The sequence below is a fragment of the Solanum lycopersicum genome, chromosome 11 (genome assembly GCF_036512215.1).
Source record: "Solanum lycopersicum chromosome 11, SLM_r2.1".
Lineage (NCBI taxonomy): Eukaryota > Viridiplantae > Streptophyta > Magnoliopsida > Solanales > Solanaceae > Solanum > Solanum lycopersicum.
This window is the reverse complement of record NC_090810.1, coordinates 61,009,299-61,032,292: the sequence shown is the minus strand read 5'-3', so window position 1 is coordinate 61,032,292 and position 22,994 is coordinate 61,009,299. Positions and strand designations below refer to the sequence as shown.

The window sequence follows — 22,994 nt, the reverse complement described above, 5'->3', positions numbered from 1 at the left end:
TTTGTGATTAGTTCAATCACACGACTGGGTTCCAACTGCTGATCCAATTGGACATCATCTCCACATTTTTGCTAATATCTTCAATAGAATCACTTCTCAGTGCCACAACTATATCCTCTGGATAACTGTCTTTTGCCTCCTCTAGCAAAATTTGAAATATTTCGCATTCGATATTATTGGTGAGCTTTTGGCCTGTGTAACCCCTGGGACAGTCGAGCAAGTCAAGACGGATCTGTGTGAGCAACTGGAGAGGTATATATGAGAGACAATCAAAGATGTCAATTGACAGTGTTACCTTCTACTTAATCTATCATACAAGACAGTATTGTCGGTTTGAAGAACCACAACCCTGTCGAACCAACGTTCAGGAAAGAAATCACAACCATGATGATCAACAATGTTTCCACCTGTTTCCATCATGTCCTCGAGCTCATCACATACCTACAGCAGCCACATCATGAAACTTGTAACACCACAATTTCTTCATCATTTATTGTAGGAAATACAAGGTTAAAACTTCTTTAGAACTAGCAAATAGCTTTTGATTGCATTAACAATAAATCTAAAACTCAAAGCAATAAAAGCAAAGATAAGAAGTGCAATTTTAGTATCTTTGCAAATATCAGTTGACCACATAGGAGCAATATGAACATAAACTATTTGCAAAACACCAACTATGTAAAAGTTTCATCAAGCAGCTGTATCGTAATTGGCAAAGAGCATTCATTTGATTTCCTATCAATTGAATAGGATATGGTGGGGTGACTAATTGGAAGATCAAAGCTGGAGTAACTGGTATACTATATTCTGAAAGTGCTAACAAGAGTGAGACAAATAGTAAAGAACATCCAGAGGGTAGAGATGCTGCAAAAGCTTAAGCTGCACCAGTAACACACAAAAATGCTCTGTATTCTGTGATGGAAAATCCGATGCATCTTATCCTTTCTTCTTTATTTTGTTTTGATAAGTAAACTTGTTAATACAGAAACTAGGCATATGGTTTATAAACCATGTAGGAAAGCTATATGCAAACCAACCAATGTATTACCAAAGAAACCGATAACTTTATATCAAGGCTCTACTGTCCCAACAAAAGTTCTCATTTTTACTGCTAATCTTCAATTACCATAGTTTATCCCGCATTCAGCCATCTCATCTCCTTCCTTGTCAGTGGGTTATTGAACTTCCCCTTTTCTCTGGCACTTCCCTCCAACCAGGTATATGTTAATGTTATGATGTTTGGGGGCAAATACCTTACAGCATTAAAGCACCAGAAGGGAAGCAATGAAGAAGAAATGGCTACCATAACTAAAACTGAACCACCTAATCCAAAGGGATAATGACTTATACTCTATCAATAAAGTTTTATATCTTTGAAACCAATAATAGCTTAAGTGAAGGTCCAGTTAACACCACCATTTCATTTCTTAAAACCACTTGGACACACTGAATCAAGTTCTCTAAAACTGCTCATAAATAAAGAGAGTTAATACAGATTTTCAACTTTTTAACATTATAAACAATCAAGAGCAGTTTAAGAACCTCATTAGATGTTCCAACACCTTAATAGTCATTTTCGCATTCAATCCTATTCACCACAACAAAATTTGAGGTCATTTACAAGAGCACCTTTATGGATTGGAACCACAAGTTACTCAAAACTTGACAATAATAATGACTATACTAGAGGTTTTCTGTACTTTTAACTTGAATATAATTCTCTAAATAAATTTATCTTCTCTTCAGAGAACTCACTCGATGTGATTTTAAGTATACCTTCTCCCGAAAAGAGACTCAAGTATACCTCAACCTCTAAATAACTCTTAACCTTTAAACCCTCTAAACTTAAATGTCAAAATAGTACATGGCCAAACTATCTCACACGACCTTTCCCATTTTATCTTAATGGATGAGCTACATGTACCCTACAGAAGGGAGCCTTGCCGTAACTGGTAAAATCATTGTCATGTGATCAAGAGGCACGGTTGTAAAACAGAAATGCAGGTACAAAAAAAAAAAGTTAAACAGCAATAATTCTCTCAATTGCCACTCTATAAGAATGGCAACACCAATACAAAAATTGAAAAGAAAAAATAAGAACAGCGGATTCTCTAACAGTTATTATAATTCTCCTATTGAATTGAAATCAAATCAAAATAAAAATCGGAACTTTCCATCCTTAGATTAAGAACTAGGGTTTAGTATTTTCACTAAAAGACTTACAAGGTCTTCATTGATGATGTAACAGTCCAAGGTATCGTCCCATCCGTCGTGCAACTTCTTCTCTTTCACCAGTTCACCGATGTTGATATGCCGGAGCTGCGTCGCCTCCGCCAGTGCAGACGACGTCGTCGTTTTTCCGGTGCCCGGCGTTCCGGTTATCAGTATGTTAGGTCTTCTCCTGCTACTGCTATTGTGCGCCATGGTAATTAATGTGTTCACAGAAAATAGTGGTAAAATAAGTAGACAAAAATCCAATTAATGAGGATATAAACAGAATATACTCTAATTTAACTATTTATTAATTAATTTATTTAATTTTGTCTGATATTTAAAATTTACGTAAATAAATTAATACTTATATTAATGTCAGATTAAATTTAATTGAAACGCAAAAAGAAAAAATATTTTAATCTATTTATATTATATTATACTAAAAGATAAAATATACATTTATTTTCTTTTAATCTTTGAAACTATAATTTTTTTTCTCTTAGTATTCAGGAGTTCGAAACCAAATAAATATTGTTTATTAATACTCTTTTTCCTTATTTGATCATCCAATTTAGAACTTTCAAACCAACTAATATTGTGTATTTCTTTTTTTTCTTTGATATTTTATGTTGTGAATTTTGATGGTATCTAATTTTTGATGATATTTTTCAATTTTCTTCGATATTGTCATCTTTTACTTTATAAGTAAACTTTTTTTTTATTATAAATAGTTAGTGTTATATTATCACAAAAATTTTTAGAAACATAACATCCGAGCAATTTGAAGTTGAGCTACAATTTCGTCACAACAATATCAATTCAATATATGGAATTGACATAGCATCCAATTCCATTTATTTGCTATATCTATTTGTTCTGATCAATCAAAATTACTCCTGTGTCTTATAGTTTGAATTATATACTTTTGATTTCCAATATGAATCTCAGTATCTATTAAGAGAATCAATACAATGAAGCAAAAGCGATAGATATAGGCATAAAACAACATTTTATTGGTGTGATTATTCTGAGATAAACTATGAGACGAGAAAATGAGTATTACATTTGTTATGGTTCAGTGTGAGATCATGTCAATAGCTTTGACATTACAAATATCAACAATGACAATTACAACATAAAATGAATTTATTTACATACAATGAATTTTCAGGTTCAGAATGTACCTACAGCTATACTAATAGATACTGTTTGGCTTGTTCGTGTAATGCCAAGTTTGTTAAAGAGTTTTAAGTTATATTGACAAGCAGTTCAACGCGATTTGCCAAACGTACCAGTTAGCCTTCAGTGTCCTTTCTTCTTGGAGAGCAAGAATTGCTGGCTGGACATTCAGAAGCAAACTTGCAAGACCAGCATTTCCATCGTTCGTCTTCAGGGGTGTAACTGGCTTCTCTTTCTCCTCGCCATACCTCTAACGAACACTTTATTTGACCCTTTACCCAGTTAAGATCATACTCAAACCGATCTTCACCAAGCAACGATTGATCTCCTTGAAATTCATACCTGCAGAAAAGAGAATACAAAAGATTTACTAACATCTAATATGTAAAAGTGTCTTCTAATGCATGAAATGAATGAACTTTCTTGGACCTGTTTGGTTTGGATTATGCAACTGATTCTACTAATTTTGTCACTTTTAAAGGTGAAACTTGTGCATGTATTTAGCTAGGAAGTGATTTTCACACCAAATATTAAATAACACTAATAAACCTATCTAATTGTATAAAAAAGTACTACAAATTAAATATATAGAGAACAGGATGAAAGTATAGAAACATGAGGGAAATCTCCCGAGTCTTCTGAGCTTTTCGTGCAGAAGCAAATACATGATGAGCCATCAGATAATAATCTCTAAAGATCGGGCTTCAATGTAGTCAAACCTTGATTATCTACTTTTTTGCCACAGAACTCTGTTCAAGTTGGGCTTCATATTTCTTTCTAAAATGAAGGATTTCTTTCTAATATGGAAGAGCTATGATTTCACAGGTTAATTTCAGACATCTCAGTAGCCAGAAAAGAGAGACAGAGAAAGATGCCATCAACAAAACGAAGGCAATATTTGGTAGAAGAAGATTAGATCTGAAAAATGCGAAACATTAGTCATAGTATATGAAATTCCAACTCACCTCAATAATAGTTGCTCATGTGCTGGTGGAAGCATGCACCAAGTATTACGAGAGTACCTCAACATATCAGTGAGAGTCTGCATTAACAACCAAGAGTTGGATGTGAACCGACATAAGACATAAATAAAATATTTCCAAAGGCTAAAAACATCAGCAAAATTCTGATAGCAGGAAAAAAGATGAATCTCCAACATCCATAATAAACTAGACGCCTATTCAGTTGTGTGGTGAAAGACTCAGACCCCAATCACAAACTCTTTTCAGTCATATCCACGGAAGTAAAGCTGTATCTATTTTTTATCCTGATATAATTAATCATCATGATCATTTGGAACCTCCAATTCTAGTCTTGATCACACTGGGAAGAAGGATGAAGAAAGGGCTTCTCAGAAAGGGAAAATTTAGAGAAATACAACAGTAACGCCTCTCAGTCCCAAACAAGTAAAGTTTTTGAGATAAAGAAAAGAGAAAATAGATCCTAAGAGAACTCAAGTTTATGCCTTCAAGTAACTGCTAACTGCAAGACAAATATTAAGAGTTTGCTTAGGAGCCAAAGAAATTGTCTGCTTTGGGCTCATGATATTCCACATGCATGAAAAAGGTAGCTTTGCGGCTTGGCTAATAATCCTACAACTTCTTCAAATTATTTACCATTTCTACTCATCTTTTTCATTAAAATATGAAAGAAATAATATAATCCTAAAAAGCTTTCCATACCATTTCTACTTATCTTTTTCATTAAAATATGAAAGAAATAATATAATCCTGAAGAACTTTTCATTCATTTTTTTTTGGGTAATACCTCAGCAGCGAAACCACACTTGGCAGTACGTTCTCTGATTTCTGCAGATAAAATGCGATTAGGATTCAGAGAGAAGAACTCAAAGAACTGCCGCGAGGGGAAGTCATCGGCCACCAAGCTGTCCCACAAATGCTTGTAGCACATTAGCTGAAGCCTTCCATAGAAGGGCATCCGTTCATCAGATTTTGTACCCATAAATACATTTTGAATAGTAAAGAAATTTAGATATGTTGCATCTCTCTTCATCTCAGAGATGCACCATATTACTGTTCAACATTCAGTGGAAAACTATACCTTCCGTTCCTCCGTTGCGGTTCAGGAGGAAGGGTAGCTTTCGCTCGTGTTTTTGTGTCAACTAACATTGGATATGCATCACTTTGTCTTTCTGGCATTCGCATCTCATCAATAACTCCAACCATCCATACACCTTCAGCAAAACCTACTCTGATGAACCAAATGAACTAGCTCAGCAGCTAATGAGGATGCAAATCATAAAGAATATTTCATAATTTCTTTCTACTTTGCAGGAATCAGTGAACTTTATAACAAGGAAGCTCCATCTACATGTGCAGAAGTAAAGGTTGAGGTGGATTAATGTGACATTCAATCACACGCAACTTTGGATGGACATATATGCATCCTAACATGTACGCTTGATTCTTTTTTTCCTTCCCCCGTGAAAATTATTTTAAATAAATAAATAGCAGTGAGACTTGAAAACCTTCATTTAACCTGATTGTATGTTTTCTTGCGTGATTGCTAAAGTTTAAGTTGTTAGACACGAGACATTTATTTTTCTATTTTGGGTCTGCAACAGAACCCAACTAATCTAGTTGGTAGATCAAAAAGTTTTAAGTTGATGAAAAGTTAAAGTAGTGAATCAAATGGTGGTGACTCTTACACCTCCACCATCTTCTTAATTGAGATTAAAGGGGCAAGGTGTTTCATTATTGGGTCATGAAGTTTGTACATGACTCTTAAATATGCAAACACCTCTGTTTGATTAACAAAAAAGAATTACAGAAACACAGTAAATAAGCTCATTAGCTACAATTGATGGTTGATGTGGAACACTGCTATCAACTAACTTACTCCTAGGAATGTTAAAGAATTATTATGAACAAGCAAATGATAAAAAAGAGACTTACAAGGGCAATTCACGTGTCAATCCGTCAAATAGCAATTGATTGGCACCAACTATGAAATTTAAGAACTTTAATGCCCATACATCTTCAGCCGAGTCAACACGAACTCTTACCCTTTTGATCACCTGCACATATTCAAACTCACAGTAAGGTAAGAACAGGAAATCTGAGAAATAAGAGGACACTAAAGAATCACTTTGAAAATGGAAATGTTTTAAACATTTTGGAATTTGGCATGAGTCTTGATATTCTCTCTTCATCTCCATTCACCAAACGGACATACAGAACAATACGAAATATATGTCCTATCAAATTACTTTTGCCTTGACCACTTGAACTGAGATAGTTAAAATATAAAATAAATGGATGTCTAAACTCTCTATAGGAAATACCTCTTCTTCAAGTTCTTCATGACGACTGCTACCAGCTTTCATAGCTTTGGTCTTTTCGGGTTTGCCACAAAGAAGAGTATACTCCATCTTCTTTTCACACCATTCCTGAAGGCAACATGCGATTACAAGGATAAAGAATCAGTAAAATCATGTTTCAGGGGAACTTTCTCCTCGCACAATGACTAGCAAATATAAACAAAACAAATGCAAGAACATGATAAAAAAAAGAATGTTTACATCAAAAAGGCTCAAGCAAGTACTTCTGCTTGCACTAGCCAAACTCTCACATAAAATATATAGAATAGTTCTGTTCCTAGTACTGTATCTCTGTAGGGTAACCTAAGGAAGTTTATCCACAATGAGAGGGTATTGAAGAGAAACCAAATAAAATAAATTAGAACTACAAGTTCTAGATTTCGAGGAAGTCCAGTAACTCATATTGGTCAAAGCTCAACAGGACTGATTTGCTTCCTGAGACCGAAAGAACAACAAAATCAGAGTTGTTACAGAGAAATATTAGAATTGAGACATATGATCTTTTGAATTGTGTAACCATCTCATTTAAACAGTTTAAGAGAAAAACACCACTTTAATTTACATAATTATGTCTTCAACATGCCCTGTCACATGTAAACCTGATTTTCTTATTTTGTGGGCCAAACACCTGAAAATTCCTTTTGATAATGGATGATGGTTAGACTCAAATTCTGACCTCTTCCTACTCTGATACTGGGTTGAATTATGTGACCATCCCATCTAAAACTTGAGTTGTTAGAGAGAACATCATTTTTATTTCTTAGTTATTTCTTCTAGTCAACGGATTCAACATATTCTGGTCATGTTACAAAAGCCAATTCTCACTGCAGTAGAGGCATAAAGAACCAGCTAGAAGTTCAACAGGCCATTTGTCTGATCTAGATTCAAAATCATGCAGTCTCACGCAATATCTCAAGTGATTCTATAATGAAATACATCTTTTGCATTAAACATCATACTACATCCTATAACTTTAATAATAAATCAGACGAGTACTCTTACTTCAGACCCCTCCATCTCAATACTCAAGTCTGTCTGTGAAACAACTCAGATAACATGTCCTACCAATATCTATCTGTGCCAAGATGACTAGATAATTCACAACTTCAATAATTCAAGTTCATTAGGCTATTCAATAGTTGAAATCTATCAAATCACACTTTTACTTCGATTTTTTCGTCCACTATACCCCTCTAAGAAAGGAAGTCAAATTAATATCTTAAACTATATAATCATTCAAATAAAGTCATATAAAATAGGAGGTCTGATGATAATAAGCCCTCAGATTCAAAGCAATAATTCAGCAAGCAATTCAAAATTTCTCTGAACATTCAAAAAATGGAACATCAGGAAACCACAGCTTTTCAAATTACAACATCAAAAGACACCAACTTGTAAACATCACCACACCAAATTGTATTTCCATTTTCCCAATTTATGTGACAATTTGCTCATGAGAGTCGATTTTTAACTAATCTTTGAAAGCTAAATTGCATTAGATCAAGTTAATATTTTAAAATAAAGATTCTAGCATTCGTAAACAATAGAAAAGAACTATAAGTAGCAACTTCACAGAATCGGAAAAAAATGTCACATAAATTGCAATACAGGGAGTATAAAGTTTCGAAATTCATACTGTAGCAGTAATATCAGTAACAGCCAATCCTCTTTTCCTCCGATACCGACTCAACAACGAAGCGACAACTCTATTCCTCTTCTGACTACTCATTAAACTTCCAGAATCTTCTAAATCAACCTCTAACGAATCACTTTGTGAAGAACACCTCGATGAACTCCGCTTCGATAACAGAGTAATCGACTGTATCGACCTAACGTTGTTCTGAAAATGCGCCGGCGATGAAGAAACACGTAACGGTGACTTAACCAGAGATCGCGTGGCTGCAAAGGCAGCTTCTATTATCCCCATTTCTTCTTCACTGATGATTTCTAATGGAATTTCGGGAACTATGTTGTTAGAGTTTTGCGATGTTTGTACTTCTTCAGGAGGTGTGTCAATCGGCGATCCTGGCTCAGTCATTTCCGGCGAGTGGGCAGCGAGTCGCGGCATGTGACCGTTGGTAACGGCACAAATGGAGGGTCGTGAGATGATGGAGTTAAATTTTTTTTAATTTTTTTTTTTTTGACATATCAACTAAACTTCAAAAGGAAGATTCAAAATTCAAAAAAGAAAAAAAAATTCAAAAAAGAAATAACCTCAAAAATAAACAATAAATATTTTTTGTTTCTCTCTTAATTATCATTAATTTTGTATCAAAAATATATTTACCTTATTAATTTACTGATACATATGTATATTCGATTTTTTAATTTAAAAATAACACTTCATAGTCAATTTTTGTGAATTTTCTATCTAAACAATATGATATATCAATTTTCTATTTGGACTTTCCCTAATAATCAATCGTAACACGCCATGAAATTAATGAGTTAGTTGTCCCTTGCAAAAAAATCGTTCAAAAATCAAAGCACTAAAATATCCATGGATTAACACACATGAAAAACTATAAAAATTACATAATTCTTGTAATCCCCTAACGTCTAAAATAGACTTTGAAAATTGTGAGACTTTAAATAATGCTCCCCAACACTCTGCGGAGGGTTCTATAAAGGTTATGCAATTTTTTTTAAAAATCATATCACTAAAATATTTTGAGAAATATTTTAAACGATATTGAATTATTTTCCTCGAAACATCTCCGTTATTCCCGTTCCTAAAGAATTGAAATTGTTCTGATGCCTTTCATTTCAGTTTATGAACTAGAATGAACTCTTGAGCTTTTGCTTTTTTTCATCATCAATTAATCTTTTTCTGAAAAAGATTCATTTTACAGATGTTTATAGCATTCATTTAAATAGAGGTTTGATAATAATGTACACAGAATTTGTTGTAAGCTAAGTTATTCTTTTAAAAAATGTAGATATAAATTAGAGATAAAAAATAAGATACGATTTATGTATATCGATGTAACATCAATTACTTCTCTTTAGAAAGATTCATCTAAAGAAGTACGAACAAATTAGATATGCAAGGTTTTGAACTCGGTGAATAACGAGTACACAACTCTACCATTCTCCACTTAAATACTAAGCTTTTGTCTATTGAAGCACTTGAACTTTGAGACGTGTGTCTAAACCACACATCACACGACTTCTATCCCTTAAATCGGATACTTCGACTAATACCAACATTAATTCCTGTAGTTTCTCCACCATAAGGACCACTTGGTTTCTTAATTTTTTGAACTTGTCCTTCTCTACGTTTCTGAGCCTTTTCATGTTTCCCCTGAGAGACATACAGTTTGTTAACATTGTTATATAAGAAAACTGGTTCTTTCAAGCACAAGTAATTCTGTTTGTCACTTACCCTGTATTTCTTCCTTGGGTTTTTATCTTGCTTCTTACGGTTACGAGTAAGGCCTCTGTTTTTCTCCATCTAGAAAATAACGAAACGATGAGCTCAGTGAGAGAAAAAGGAATGTCATGATTGCAATAGGCAGCAAAAACTGATATGTCATACCTGGTAATTTATCTGGCGCTTCCCATCCACAACGGTTTCTGGTGTTGACAGCATAGCTGGGGATCTACAGTGGCAAATTGTGGTGAATTAAGTGAAACAATTGCAGGACGTAAAAGGATGTACATAATAATTGATATTGTCAAGGCATTCTCGAAATCTTTCACATGAAAGAAGTTTATAGCATGCTTGTTTTAACAATCTTAAAACAATATTGAGTCTAACCTGGAATACATCTTTTCTTTAGCAGCAAGCTTAGCTGAATGTTGTTTTTCGACTTCTCTGTAGAATTCCATATCTGAGTCCATTTCACTATCGTCAGAAGTAGCAACATCATCGCTTGCATGGTCACCAGTCTCATGGTTGACATCATCAGTAGGTTCAACGCCAGCTCCAGCTAGAACTCTCAGTTCATGCTTTCTTCTCCTTTCTCCAATGTCATCTCGTTTAGGTAAATCATCATCACCAGAAATTATCTTCCAAAAGGAAAAAGACTTATTATAATACATCTAATTAGGTTAAATCACAGGAGACATACTAGACGAATTCCGAAAGCAGAAAAAGATTCCATGCAAGGAAAATGATTAACAGAAGTCCACTTTAACAGAAGCAAAATACACACACATGACACATGTAGTCGTCAAGTTCGAGCTCTGGGATTTGGAGAAATTCCTAGTAAGGAGTGATTCCCCCTTTAATGGCCCCTAAGCAATTACTGATTGGTTTCAAATACCAGGCGATTAAGCAAAAAAAATATATCCATATATCTGTTTTTTTGATAAAGCAAAAAAGTGAATATATGTACACACTCATATGACTAAAAGACCGAGGAAACAGGAAGGAGAAGAAGTGTTTGTAACAAAACAAAGTTTGCAGTAATTTAATATCGTCAGTTGTTACTCCTTGCACAATTATTCAACCACACTGTATTTCTTTGATCTCGTTATACAGATCTTCGTGAGGGGTGATTTTGACAGCACAGAACCTTAGGAAAGTGAAAGGTTGTCTACATGAGCTGGTGTTTCTTATGTAAGATGCTGGTGAGGCATTTCATGGAGTATGCCTAGTAAGATTGATGAGACTCTTTTCAGTTGGGAGGAGGTTGGAGTTGGGGCTACAAACAGAGAAAGATGGAGTCTGATCCCTGCTTGTATATGGTGGACTACATGGAGAGAGAGAAATGATAGATGTTATGAAAATAGGGACGACAACCTGCAGGAAGTCGAGCTTAAATGTATTTTGTTGTTCTGTTTTTGGTGTACAAATGTCTACTACAATGAGACTGAGTCAATCATAGATGTTTTAGGGTCCATCTAGACCTTGGTTTAGCATTGGAAAGGCAATAATCTTTTTATTCTTTTTTGTAAATATGGTTTTTCAGTACTACCTAAGTACTGACTGAAATACAAATGTTACTAGTGTCAAAAAGACCGTCAAATTCCATAAGTTCAGAGAATCAATCTCAATGCAGTTGCATACACACATAAAAGACATACTTCTTTACAAGAAAACCAACAAAATGAAGACAAAATTAAAGCATTTGTGATCCACACCTTGGGTCTTGCTACTTGCGGAGTTAGAAGCCTAGATAGCTTGTTTAAACTTCGCATCTCGCGATCATCTTCAGCACCCATGGCATCATCATCAAAATCATCAGGAGTTGCCAACAGCCTGCATATATAATTCATTGCACTTCCCATCAGTAATTTCATGTTTGCATTATGTTATGAAGACTAACAGAAAAGGAAGGTGGAGCAATAAATTGCGAAGCAAATTGATACCTATTCAGTAGCCGTGAGCGCTTGTTTTGTTTTTCAGTTTTCCGTGCAATGGAACTTAAGACACCTGTCTGCTTCAGTTTTTCCTCAAGGGAAGCTCTCACTTTCAACATTTCCATGCTTTGGATACCAACTTGATCATCCTGCCACAATTCTTTAACGTTAGTTAATTTGATCTACATCTTACTGGTAAAAAAAGAAGACAATGACACTAGTATGGTGACACTTTCGTATAGAAACAGTGACAATGGACTCGCCTGCTGATGGTTGATAAGCAAAACAGAGGTGTGCTTAGATACATGCACCATTTACCTGGCGTTTGCGTTTTGATTCCTTTTTCCGTTGAATATTTAAACCATTTGCGTCCACCAACTCAGCTTCCTGAGGCTAAAACAATAGAAAAAATTACACTAAATTTTACAGAGTTGCTCCGTAAGAACAACAAAAGGATTCATTCAAAATCAGCCCATAAAAGAAGGAAAAAAATTAAGCTTTGAGCAACAAAATAAGACGAATAAAACTGAAAATTACCTCTGCTTCTTTAATATCAGTTGATACCACAGAAGGCTTGTCACTACTGGGAAGAGATTCAGAATCCAAGTTCCTTCCCACCAACTCTACACCAGTTATATTATCAACATTCTTGTGTAACAAGTCTTCTAGTTTAGAAGGAAGATATCCATCAAGTTCTTTCATCTGCAAACATTAATTTGTTAACACCTATAAAAAGAGGAAGAGAGGAACAAGTATACGCAATGAAGCTAACCAAGAATTGAATAAAGCAGAAGAACAAGGAGAGGACTTATCAACTATTTGGCAGCTAAATATACGCAATGAAGCTAGCCAAGAATCGAATAAAACAGAAGAACAACGAGAGGACTTATCAACTATTTGGCAACATCATTTAGCATTTAAACAAGCTAAAAATGTTAAGTCGGTACATGATTGACAAATTTGATACGTTAGGTTATGATCACTTAGCATATTATTTCAACTTCAAATTCTCCAAGACTCAAGAAAACATGATTAAAGAATTACAGAATCCTTCCAGGGATATCCACGTATTTAACTTAATTGACAAATGAGTTTAGCTATGCTAGACAGACATTTATCAAACAAATTAAGAAGAAGGCTGGAAAATATTTTTATGGGGTATTCACTTAGAATAATTATGCAAGAGGCACCCAAGGGTTTGGCCTAGTGGTTATGAAGTGAATGGCCTAGTGGTTAATGAAGTGGATTGAGAACCATGAGAACTTGAGGTCCCAAGTTCAACTGCTAGTGAGGCAAAAAACTAGGCAATTGACTGATTTCTTCCTCTCTGTCTAAGCCTTGATGGACAGAGTGACCCAATACTTGTGTTAACCTTTTCCATTTTTACAAGCTAGTGGTAGTACCTTTTATTGAAAGTCTGCTGATATTACCATATGAGGTGGTCGGCAAGTAAATGTTTTCAACGTGTATGTGGGAACACAATTTGCTTAGCATATATCTCAAAGACTAGATAAAGCAGTCTTATCTCATAAATTATGCATATACCATATAATCAAGTGACTGATCTTTCAGCAAATAATATCTTCGTTAACAGAATTAACAAAAACTGGCAAGCAGTAATTTGGTCAAGTTTAGTTATTTGAATCCTATGATAAGAGTTGTAACCTTATTCAACAGATTCTTGATCTCCACAAGGCGTGAAATGACTGGATGATCACGAACTGGCTGCCCCTCAGATTTGAGAAGAAGGTAGAAAGTTATAGCTTGACAATATGACAGCAGCAGCAGCTTCTTCACCTCAATGTAGTGCATCCCGCCTTTTATCATATTCTTTCCATCAATCTTTATAGAGAAAAATGGAAGTTAAATGCTGACAGGTGTAATATTACCAAAAACTGCATTCAGTTTCTAACTAGGAGAATGACTAATTGCATTGTTATATGAATCAATACTCACTATTTTAACTATACTTGTCAGTTATACTACCCTAAGCAATCATTTCTAAACCTTCACTATTTCAACCTTTCAGCTGAGAATCTTTATATCGCTAACATAGCCCGAGTTACTAACTACAAAGATTGTCACCAAAGAACCCCAAAACTGTTTAAAGGGAACCACAGAAAGCAGGTCTAAAATGTAGGTGTGGATTTCACAAGGTAAACAAAATTTGGCATTTGGCGAGAACCGAGAAGCAGTTAGACAAGTATCTTCCACAGCACCCTCAGATTTGAATAGCATAATAGTAACTGCCTGTAGTTAGTGAAATTTCCAACGCACATACCTTGTTGAATAGGGGATTAACTTTGTTATCGAGCTGCTCATGCGCTTCACCAAGCTCAGACAGCAAACCAACCAATTCAGGTGCAGAACTGTAACCACAAGAAGATCATAGATCAGAAGCATAACTTCGAGTTAGAAGCATCATATAACCTGCATAAGTAAATGTTCGCAACTTACCAGATATATCTAGCTAAGGACAGTAGAAGCAGACACACATCGAAGATTCTTATTTTTTATTTGAATTAATCACAAGCATGCAATGTAGAATTCCATAAACGAAGGCCACTGCGCCGTGACAGACTGACATCTCAACTGAACATTTCTGATCATGTACAATAAATTCGGACAGGAGGCTAACTACATATATAGAGATCTCGTCCAGGGGATAACTATATATTTGGTAATCTCATCTATATCATGGACTGAACTCCAAAGTGAATCCTCAAATCTTGTGAAGCTCCATTTCATTCTCCCTTGTTGACCCTCTGAAGTAGCTCCCTGACTCCCATACCTTTGTATAGCTAGCTACCTTTGACTACTATTTTTAATAACCATGGTGTCCAGGAAATTTCAAGGGGTACATGCTACCTCCTGCCAACAAAGGTATTGGGTAACCCAGTCCCCCCAAGACAGATGAGAAGAAATCAAATTACATAGTGTTTTTGCCTTTGTTGGGGTTTGAACCTCAGTTAACTACCCTTGAATATTCAACATCTTGATCTTGTGACTCAATTACGACCCACAAGCCACTTTTCTCCTTGTTCTACGTGATCTAAATACAAATAAAAGCTAGTGAGGCACATTTAAGAAAATAGATGCAGTGGTTACTAACATTCAGTGGCCCACTTCTCAAGATCTTCTGGCATTGCACTCTTGACCTGCCACTTTGCCGCAAGACTAAATTGTACTTCCTAGAAATAGAATTACTTCATCATAATTAATGTGAAGCCATTGATAAAAATGTGACACAAGGCATGCACCTTCTGGCTTTCTTTTATTGCATGATCATCAGTCCCCCACAATGCATTATCAGAAATGTGTCACTGAGATCCAATTTCCTTATCTACATCAGTAAGATTCTCTGCTTAGCATGGTATTCAATATCCTGAAGTCTTCTATCTCCATGCAGATCAGACATCTAACAGGGACAGCTGCCAATTATTGGAACTTCCTACTGAAACCTCTGACACTAAACATACCATGATCTATTTTTCTATAACCGAGAAATCCGTCTGTGACCCGCCCTTTGGACCAATCACAGCCTTCTAAACTCACTGGATAATAGGCCCGCCCCTCTACCATACCATGATCCATTTTTAAATGGTCAGAGGATATTGCAGGAATGGGTCCTCAAATATCATTGTCATATTGGAGTCTGAACTGAGCAACACATAGAGTTTTGTTCTGTTGTCAAACTTCCACAACAAAGGTAGGAGGGGTGAGGTCGGCGTACATCCTACCCTCCCCAGACGCCACTTGTGGGACTAACCTTTAGCCATAAAATTAAGCATATACTATTCTGTAGGAAAACTTAGTTCATCACCTGCTTTTTTCTCTTCTATTTTGTTTTCCCGATTATTGAGAATGTACTGATATCTATTTAATTTAAACTTGTGTGACTCCCTTTCCCTATACTGATATTATCATGATGCTTGGTGACATTACATAACATCGTCGACCATGACAGGCAATTGGACTTAAAAGAAGCAACATTTTGCCATGAAACTAGTATATGCAGGACAGAGAACCTCACCTATAGACAACATCCATTTGCTCTTCTTTTGTCAAAGCATTCAAATCCTTCTGCACTTCCTCATAAGCAGTACCAGTTTCATTTTTAGCTTCTTCATCTGCAGAAACTGCTGATCCAGGTTTTCCTTGGACCAAAATTTCCTGCAATGTTGCCCATAAGATTCCACTTCCAACCTCAAAATATAAGAAAAACCCATCGAATAAACACTGTATGAAAATTGAATTTCTCACCTCAAATGTGAGTTCATCATCTTCAATACCAAAATCTGCTGCAGATAAGGATTTAGCTTTTTTCTGCTGCATTCTCAATACCTCTGCCTCCTCCTCGGCGATAAGGTCCTCATCACTTGACTCTTCAACATTCTAACAAACAAAAGTGTTCAAGCGACGTCAAGTATTGGATGCAAATGACGACATGATTGAAGAACTATGTTACAGCATACAGGTACTGTTGAAACAGTAAGGACAGGATAATCCTCTGGAATCACATTGTTTGTTTTTAAAGCCAGTAAAGTATTGGCTTCTCCAAGCGTACTGTATATAATTATGTCATAAAAGAACAAAAATTAAGCAAATAATTAGGTGAAATGCTACCTCTTTATTTTGATAATAACTTTTCTTTGCTCTTCCCCACAGAGACGCCTCTTCTTTCTCCTGCTCAGCTTCATCATGCATTTCATCCTCAACCCCACCCATTGTAGCTTGTAGATATTTCTGTGTCCTTGCAACTAAAGCAAAAATGGTACTCAAAAATTATACATTAAAAGACCGCCCCAAGCAGAAGATCCAAGGTAATACAGCCAAAAAGGGGCATATAGTAAAAGATCAAGAACCAAAAGAAATGTACAAGCCAGAATTGGAAGGAAACAAATTACCTTATTATTTCAACAAATATACGAGTATGAAATGTTTTATTAAAAAAAAAATATATACGAGTATGAAACGAGTCTTCCTTCTGCCGTCTATGTGTAGAAGCTCAGTTCAGAGAAACTCAAAAACCAGGAGCCACAGTAGAAATAGTAACTTAGTGGTTAGACCTACTGAGCTTCGTGCAATATTACACAGTTCGAACACACCATTAATATTTAGTCTCCAGCCTAATTAGCCTCAATTCAATAATAAAACACTGGGAATTCTTCTCACCACCACCCCACATGCATTTGCAAAATCTTAATGAGAAGTTAAAATAGTAAAAGCTGCTATATTTCTCATCTGTTTCTTTTCTTTTTTTTGAGAGAGAGAGAGGAAACTCCTTAAAAAAATATAAACCAATCTTATGCTCTATGTTGCCTTAAGAAGCACTAAAAGGGAATATCAGAGAAGAATTTCATAACAAACAAACAGGATAGGCAATTCAGCTAAAGTATTACATTTAGATAACAACAGGCAGTTACAAGTTTGAATAGTTTGAATTTAATTGCATACTTTTAGCACCAAGGCCAGTAAGTTCAGCATCATCAAAGTCGTCATCTTCATCCTCCTCATCTTCATCCTCCTATACAATTGAAACAGTTCCCCAACCTTGAGTAATTAGTTGACTTGCTTCACATCAAATTAGAACTCTAATCTCTTAATACATTTTATAAGCCTTCAGTATGAAGATAAAAGTTGCAAAAGAAAAACCAATATCACCTTAAGATCATACACGGGATGCTCATTATCCTCATCCGACTCTGCAGAATCTTCATTAACATTCAGTGGAATGATATCTCTCTTTTCATGAACTACAATCAACCAAAACAGATAAAATCTTTAACATAAACAAGCAATTTTTTCTAACACTCTCTCTCTCTTGTGCTCGTGCTGGTCCTCGCCCCTAGCCATCACCCTCACGGAGCTATAGCTTTGCCTATGGGTTCAGCAGAACCAATAGGTTTGGCTCAAACCGCGTATTTGTATTTAAAACACCACTTAATATGTATAACACTGTATCAACAACCAAGTAAGCTGCATTTTTTAAAAATTTAGAATCCATAAAAACTCAAAATACCAGCTCAATCATTGCTATAATGCTCTCCCTCCATCCAAGAACTCAAAAAAAAGTAAATTTCTCTCTATAAAGAACCCTTTTTGCATATATATTCTTGTATCTAATGCTACAACAACAACATACTAAGTATAATCCCACAAATGGGGTCTGAAATTTTTGTATCTTATGCTAACTTTGCTAGTACATAAAGTTTAAAAAAGGGAAAAACTTACAGACATCAATAGCATCATTCATCATATCATCATCTTCATTGTAAAAATCACTTTTTGATTTCTTTGAAGAGTTGTTTTCCTTCTTCTTGAACTTCCCTGATTTCTTTCCCATTCTGTTTATTGGAGAAATTGAAGCAAAGGGTTTTAGCTTAAACCCCAAAAGGTTAAATCTTTATCAAGAGAAACTATTTTCTTGAACAAACACAGAACAGCTTCAATGGACTTAAGGAAAGTGAAGAGTTGCGGCGGCTACAAGGTAAGAACTTTTTCCTTTTTTTTTGGAATAAATTAAAAAAAAAACTCGCAGACAAGAATAATAAAAGTGATGGAAAATAATTATTCACACATAGGATTAACTACTTAAAATTAATTACTGTCTTTTTTATAATAATAATTTTTCAATTTATTATGGTTAGTAAATAATTAATATTAATGCACAAAGTGCATATGGTTAATTATTAACTTTGTGTTTCTTTTTCTTTTATATTATTTTTATTTTGTTTTGTGGATATGTTTTTATAATTTAATTATTTATTTTGTTTTCTCCCTTTTTATTTTGTTTTCTTTTTTCTCAACAAAAGCCAAAGCTTTGAACCTAATTTTTTTTTAAAAAAAACTTTATAGTTTATACACCTTATTAGCTTACTAGCTTACGTGATATTTAAATACCTCTAACGTATTTTAATAAAGTGGAGTTACTGATTACGTCATGTGAGCCACAAGATTTATATAATTATAAAACAAAATGAGTTTAAAATAATAATATTTTAATTTAATTAAAATATATTTTTAAAATTTCGATCATAATAAAGTACTACTTGTGTTTCATTTTTGAAATCAAATTAGTTATGATAATACACATATTCTATTCATCGCATCTCCACCTTTGTTTCTCGTATTTTTATAGTATGACTTAGTAGCTTGATAACGAATATGTATAAATGTAAAGGTTTTTTTTTTTAATTTAAATCTTAATTTTTTATTAAATATATATATATAAATTTTTAGTGGTAAATGGACAAAAGCTCAATTTGTACAATATCTTAGAAAACTCGTGTCAACATTTCCAAACTTTTGCTTACAAAAATGTTGAAGGAAAAACAAAGCTATGCCAGCAAATTCTTCAAATCTTGCATGCACGCCATCTGTTCGACTAAAGTCCTTCTCTTTCTTCTACATAAACTCTTTCAAATCCCCTGCAATTTTCCAACACCATTTGAGAAGCAGAGAAAAAAACAATCTTTTTTTGTTAAGTGATGATAATGGGAAGTTACAGGGAGTTTCTTTTGATCTTACTGTTATTTGTGGTGGTTTCTGTTGGTACTTCTTATGAAGTGGAAGAAGAGGAAAAATGGGGAGAAGGGTTGTTTTTGTTGCATGATTCAAAGGAGATAGTGAGGACTGATGCTGGAGTTATGAGAGTTGTGAGTAAAGGTGGATTTGGTGGTGGTGGGGTTTCTATATTTCAAAGTCCAATGCATATTGGTTTTATCACCATGGAACCTAATACTCTTTTCATCCCTCAGTATATGAATGCTCATCTTACACTCTTTGTTCGTAGAGGTAAAGTTTTTATCCATTTTCTTTGTTTTGTTCTTATAGTTCTTGTATGATAAAAAAGGTGCCATCTTGTTTACTCATGAGCTGGTAAGTTCAAGATTTAGTGTTGGTTGTCAATTTTCTTGGGAAATTATCAGGGGTCAGAGTTAGTTGGCCATCTAAATTTTCACAGGTTTGAATTCTTGGAGTACATGAGGTGAAGTTTTCAGCTTTTTGTTGTATTTGTTCTTATAGTTCTTGTATAATTAGAAAGGGAGCAGGATTGTGTACTCATTAGCTGGCAAATTCAAGATTTAGTGTTGGTTTTTCAATTGACTTGTGAATATATAGGAGTAGAGTTAGTCGGCTATCTGAATTTTCACTGCGAGGTTCACCCTGAGCCCCTTGTGTTTCACTTCCCCATCCCCAGTGTGTAGTTATAAAAGATTCTTGGAAGAAAGCATGAGATAAAATTTTGATTGAATTTTCACTAATGTTCATGAGTTTCACATATGTATATGGTCTAAATGAGAAATTAATGGTTTAAATTGAACCATCCCTCAAGACATATCTCCTTCTGTATGGGAAGGATCAGACCACATTGGGTTTATCCTACTCAAAGTTTATCTTGCATTTATGTAATAAGTAATAGGTTGTTTTCACTATTGGAACGTGTAATGTGCTTGTAATATGACAATGATAAACTTCTATTCTTCCTCTTAAGGAAGGCGGAGCTAAGACTTTTAGTTTATATGGCTTATAGTTCTTGAAAATGGATTTTATTTAGTAGAAATTTCGTTGGAGAATTTACTTTGGAGTTTGTTGAGTTTGCCAGGGGAAACAAGAATTGGGCATATCTACAAGGATGATTTTACTGAAAGGCGATTGAAGGAAGGCGATATATACAGCATCCGTGCAGGATCTGCTTTTTATTTGGTTAATCCAGCTGAAGGGCAAAGACTTCATATCATTTGCAGCATTAGCAACTCCAACAACTTAGGATTGTATGGTTTTCAGGTACATTTTTGCAATTTCTTGTTTAAACAATTGGATCTGTGATGAAAGATATTCTCTTTGGACTGTTGAATTTTGTGAGTAACAATTAACAAATTTCTCTGCAGTCTTTCTTCATTGGTGGTGGAATCTATCCAACGTCTATTCTGAGTGGATTCGACACTCTTACCTTATCAACAGCATTCAATGTAAGTGATGAAAACTTATGTGTAGAGTTCACTGTTAATCTGTATTGTGTTTATCTGAACTTAGTACTTCTGTTCCAATGAGAGAATTCATTTAAAATGCAACGAATTTTCTGTCACATGATCTTTAGGATAGGAGTAAGGACTGGTACATTGTCCTCCCCAAACCAACTTATGGGATTACACGGGTTATGGTGTTGTCGTTGTACTAAGAATAGAAAGAATTATTGATATGAGCTCATAATTTCAAAGATTTGGTGGGTTCTATTAACCTCAAGTAATCGAAGGAATAGAAGTAGTTAATTTCAAGTTCTGTTAACACATGACAGGTATCATCAGAAGAAGTGAGTGAGATCTTGACAAGACAACTTTCCGGTGCAATTGTACCTCTGAACACTACTCAGTCTCCTACACCAAGCATATGGGCAAATTTCTTGAATCTTGAGCAGCATCAGAGACATGATCACCTAAAGAGAGTAGTGCATTTGGAGGAAGAAGCTAGTTCAGAAGAAGAAGATGAGGGAAGGGAGCAACAGCCAACATGGTCTTTGAGGAAGTTCATGATTAATCTTTTTGGTCATGAAGGAAATAAAAGAAAGAAAGGCGATGAAGGACGTAGAGGCAGCAGCAAAGGTCCAGATTCCTACAACCTGTTCGATAGGAAGCCAGATTACAAGAACGATTACGGGTGGAGCTTAGCCTTGGATCGATCGGAGTATTCTCCATTGAAACACTCTGACATTGGCGTCTATCTCGTCAACCTTTCAGCGGTAACTCACTTGCACCATACACCATTCTTATAAAAAATATGATGTTTGATCCATGTTCATTGTTCTCATAGGGTTAGAATTGTTGGTTCCACGTATCATAACTAAACTTTATCCGCTATAGTGCCTGTGATCACTGAAATTTGTCCACTGTACGTCTGTACTAAGCATCCACCATAGTTTGTGATCAATTAGATAAACTTGATCCACTATAACCTATGGTGGAAGCTAAGTTGCATGTAGGGAATGCAATTGTATTCTTCCCTTCTGAAAATTATAAAATTATACAGTCGACGGATGAACTGGAAGCGAGTGGTAAATAGTGTTTAAGGGTTCAAAACTTTGCTTCAGGTCACGAGTTCAAATCGTAGATGTTACTTTGTGAGTTTCTTCTAATCCTAGGGGCGATATTTATGGATCTTGATTTTTTTTTTTAGGATTCCTAAACTAAGCTTACAAGACAGCAGTCTTTACATAGTACTACCATTTTTTTCATGTAGGGAGCTATGATGGCACCACACATTAATCCAACAGCAACAGAGTATGGGATAGTGTTGAGAGGAAGCGGCAGCATCCAGATAGTGTATCCAAATGGGACACTTGCAATGAACGCTGTAGTAAACGAAGGAGACGTGTTCTGGGTGCCAAGGTACTTCCCCTTCTGTCAAATTGCGTCAAGAACAGGGCCGTTCGAGTTCTTCGGATTCACAACGACAGGAAGGAAGAACATGCCACAGTTCTTGGTGGGTCAGAATTCAATACTTCAGAGCATGAGAGGACCTGAATTTGCAGCTGCATTTGGTGTAAGTGAAGAGAGGTTAAGGAGGATTCTGGATGCTCAGCGTGAGGCAGTTATTTTGCCGTCTGCCTCCATTGCTCCCTCGGAGCCAATGGATCCGAGAGGGGAGGAGGAAGAGGGAGAAAGAGGAGAGAAGGGAAAAGAGAAGAAGAAAATGAAGGATGTGATGAAGATGCCAGAAGTGATTAAGAGCTTAGGCGATGACATAATGATGGGACTTGCTTAGATTTATTTTGAAGCTTTTTGTTCATCTTGTATGTTGCCTGCTTCTTTGCTGTCTTTTTGTGTATATGAACAAATTAGTTTTTTTCTCTTTTTGTCTATGTGTTTAGTTATCCTCTTGATAATTTCTATTTATGAATTTTAAGTACTCAATAAATTTTATTATCATGGCTCCTACAGAGGGTGATCTGTAG

The 22,994-nt window shown here is 35.2% G+C and overlaps 4 protein-coding genes across 5 annotated transcripts; 1 reads left to right on the top strand and 3 right to left on the bottom strand.

Moving 5' to 3' along the window:
• Nucleotides 1-16: 16 nt before the first annotated feature.
• On the bottom strand, nucleotides 17-2,424 carry LOC101055607 (Hop-interacting protein THI105). Its single transcript, NM_001279312.1, is given in 3 exon segments — nucleotides 17-203; nucleotides 296-441; nucleotides 2,224-2,424. Coding segments are annotated over 3 exon segments (534 nt in total).
• A 782-nt stretch (nucleotides 2,425-3,206) lies between these two features.
• On the bottom strand, nucleotides 3,207-8,923 carry LOC101247290 (exonuclease V, chloroplastic). The gene is made up of 7 exons (XM_004251211.5): nucleotides 8,370-8,923; nucleotides 6,698-6,802; nucleotides 6,309-6,430; nucleotides 5,455-5,604; nucleotides 5,161-5,314; nucleotides 4,359-4,435; nucleotides 3,207-3,735 (listed from the first exon to the last, which is right to left on the bottom strand). Exons 1-7 carry the CDS (start codon nucleotides 8,799-8,801, stop codon nucleotides 3,510-3,512), a joined length of 1,266 nt encoding a protein of 421 aa, XP_004251259.2. The 5' UTR covers nucleotides 8,802-8,923; the 3' UTR covers nucleotides 3,207-3,509.
• Nucleotides 8,924-9,651: 728 nt separating this feature from the next.
• Nucleotides 9,652-18,608, bottom strand: LOC101245920 (protein THALLO-like). Of its 2 annotated transcripts, none has more exons than XM_004251206.5 (16): nucleotides 18,275-18,608; nucleotides 17,705-17,796; nucleotides 17,498-17,567; nucleotides 16,667-16,800; nucleotides 16,304-16,435; nucleotides 16,074-16,213; nucleotides 14,322-14,409; nucleotides 13,706-13,882; nucleotides 12,578-12,742; nucleotides 12,359-12,433; nucleotides 12,050-12,189; nucleotides 11,822-11,939; nucleotides 10,494-10,744; nucleotides 10,272-10,335; nucleotides 10,119-10,187; nucleotides 9,652-10,037 (listed from the first exon to the last, which is right to left on the bottom strand). In XM_004251206.5, the coding sequence occupies exons 1-16, from the start codon at nucleotides 18,384-18,386 to the stop codon at nucleotides 9,906-9,908; spliced, it is 1,959 nt and encodes a 652-aa protein (XP_004251254.2). In that variant the 5' UTR covers nucleotides 18,387-18,608; the 3' UTR covers nucleotides 9,652-9,905. The 2 variants fall into 2 exon arrangements, with proteins under 2 accessions (XP_004251254.2, XP_010313518.2); XM_010315216.4 differs by having other exon boundaries at nucleotides 12,359-12,427.
• A 176-nt stretch (nucleotides 18,609-18,784) lies between these two features.
• On the top strand, nucleotides 18,785-22,895 carry LOC101246214 (vicilin-like seed storage protein At2g28490). The gene is made up of 5 exons (XM_004251207.5): nucleotides 18,785-19,837; nucleotides 20,649-20,830; nucleotides 20,935-21,015; nucleotides 21,342-21,782; nucleotides 22,280-22,895. Exons 1-5 carry the CDS (start codon nucleotides 19,531-19,533, stop codon nucleotides 22,802-22,804), a joined length of 1,536 nt encoding a protein of 511 aa, XP_004251255.2. The 5' UTR covers nucleotides 18,785-19,530; the 3' UTR covers nucleotides 22,805-22,895.
• Nucleotides 22,896-22,994: the final 99 nt, after the last annotated feature.

What these genes read in the sequence shown, in the direction of transcription:
- LOC101247290 (XM_004251211.5), bottom strand. Translation starts at nt 8,801, where the DNA reads ATGCCGCGACTCGCTGCCCACTCGCCGGAAATGACTGAGCCAGGATCG. An exon ending in TTACTGATATTACTGCTACA is followed by an intron (nt 6,803 to 8,369) that starts GTATGAATTTCG and finishes TGTTGCCTTCAG; the next exon opens with GAATGGTGTGAAAAGAAGAT. An exon ending in AGTGTGGTTTCGCTGCTGAG is followed by an intron (nt 4,436 to 5,160) that starts GTATTACCCAAA and finishes TTGTTAATGCAG; the next exon opens with ACTCTCACTGATATGTTGAG.
- LOC101245920 (XM_004251206.5), bottom strand. Translation starts at nt 18,386, where the DNA reads ATGGGAAAGAAATCAGGGAAGTTCAAGAAGAAGGAAAACAACTCTTCA. An exon ending in GAATGATGCTATTGATGTCT is followed by an intron (nt 17,797 to 18,274) that starts GTAAGTTTTTCC and finishes GGTTGATTGTAG; the next exon opens with TTCATGAAAAGAGAGATATC. An exon ending in CGCAAGTAGCAAGACCCAAG is followed by an intron (nt 10,745 to 11,821) that starts GTGTGGATCACA and finishes TCCTTTTGGAAG; the next exon opens with ATAATTTCTGGTGATGATGA.
- LOC101246214 (XM_004251207.5), top strand. Translation starts at nt 19,531, where the DNA reads ATGATAATGGGAAGTTACAGGGAGTTTCTTTTGATCTTACTGTTATTT. An exon ending in CCTTATCAACAGCATTCAAT is followed by an intron (nt 21,016 to 21,341) that starts GTAAGTGATGAA and finishes AACACATGACAG; the next exon opens with GTATCATCAGAAGAAGTGAG. An exon ending in ATCTCGTCAACCTTTCAGCG is followed by an intron (nt 21,783 to 22,279) that starts GTAACTCACTTG and finishes TTTTTCATGTAG; the next exon opens with GGAGCTATGATGGCACCACA.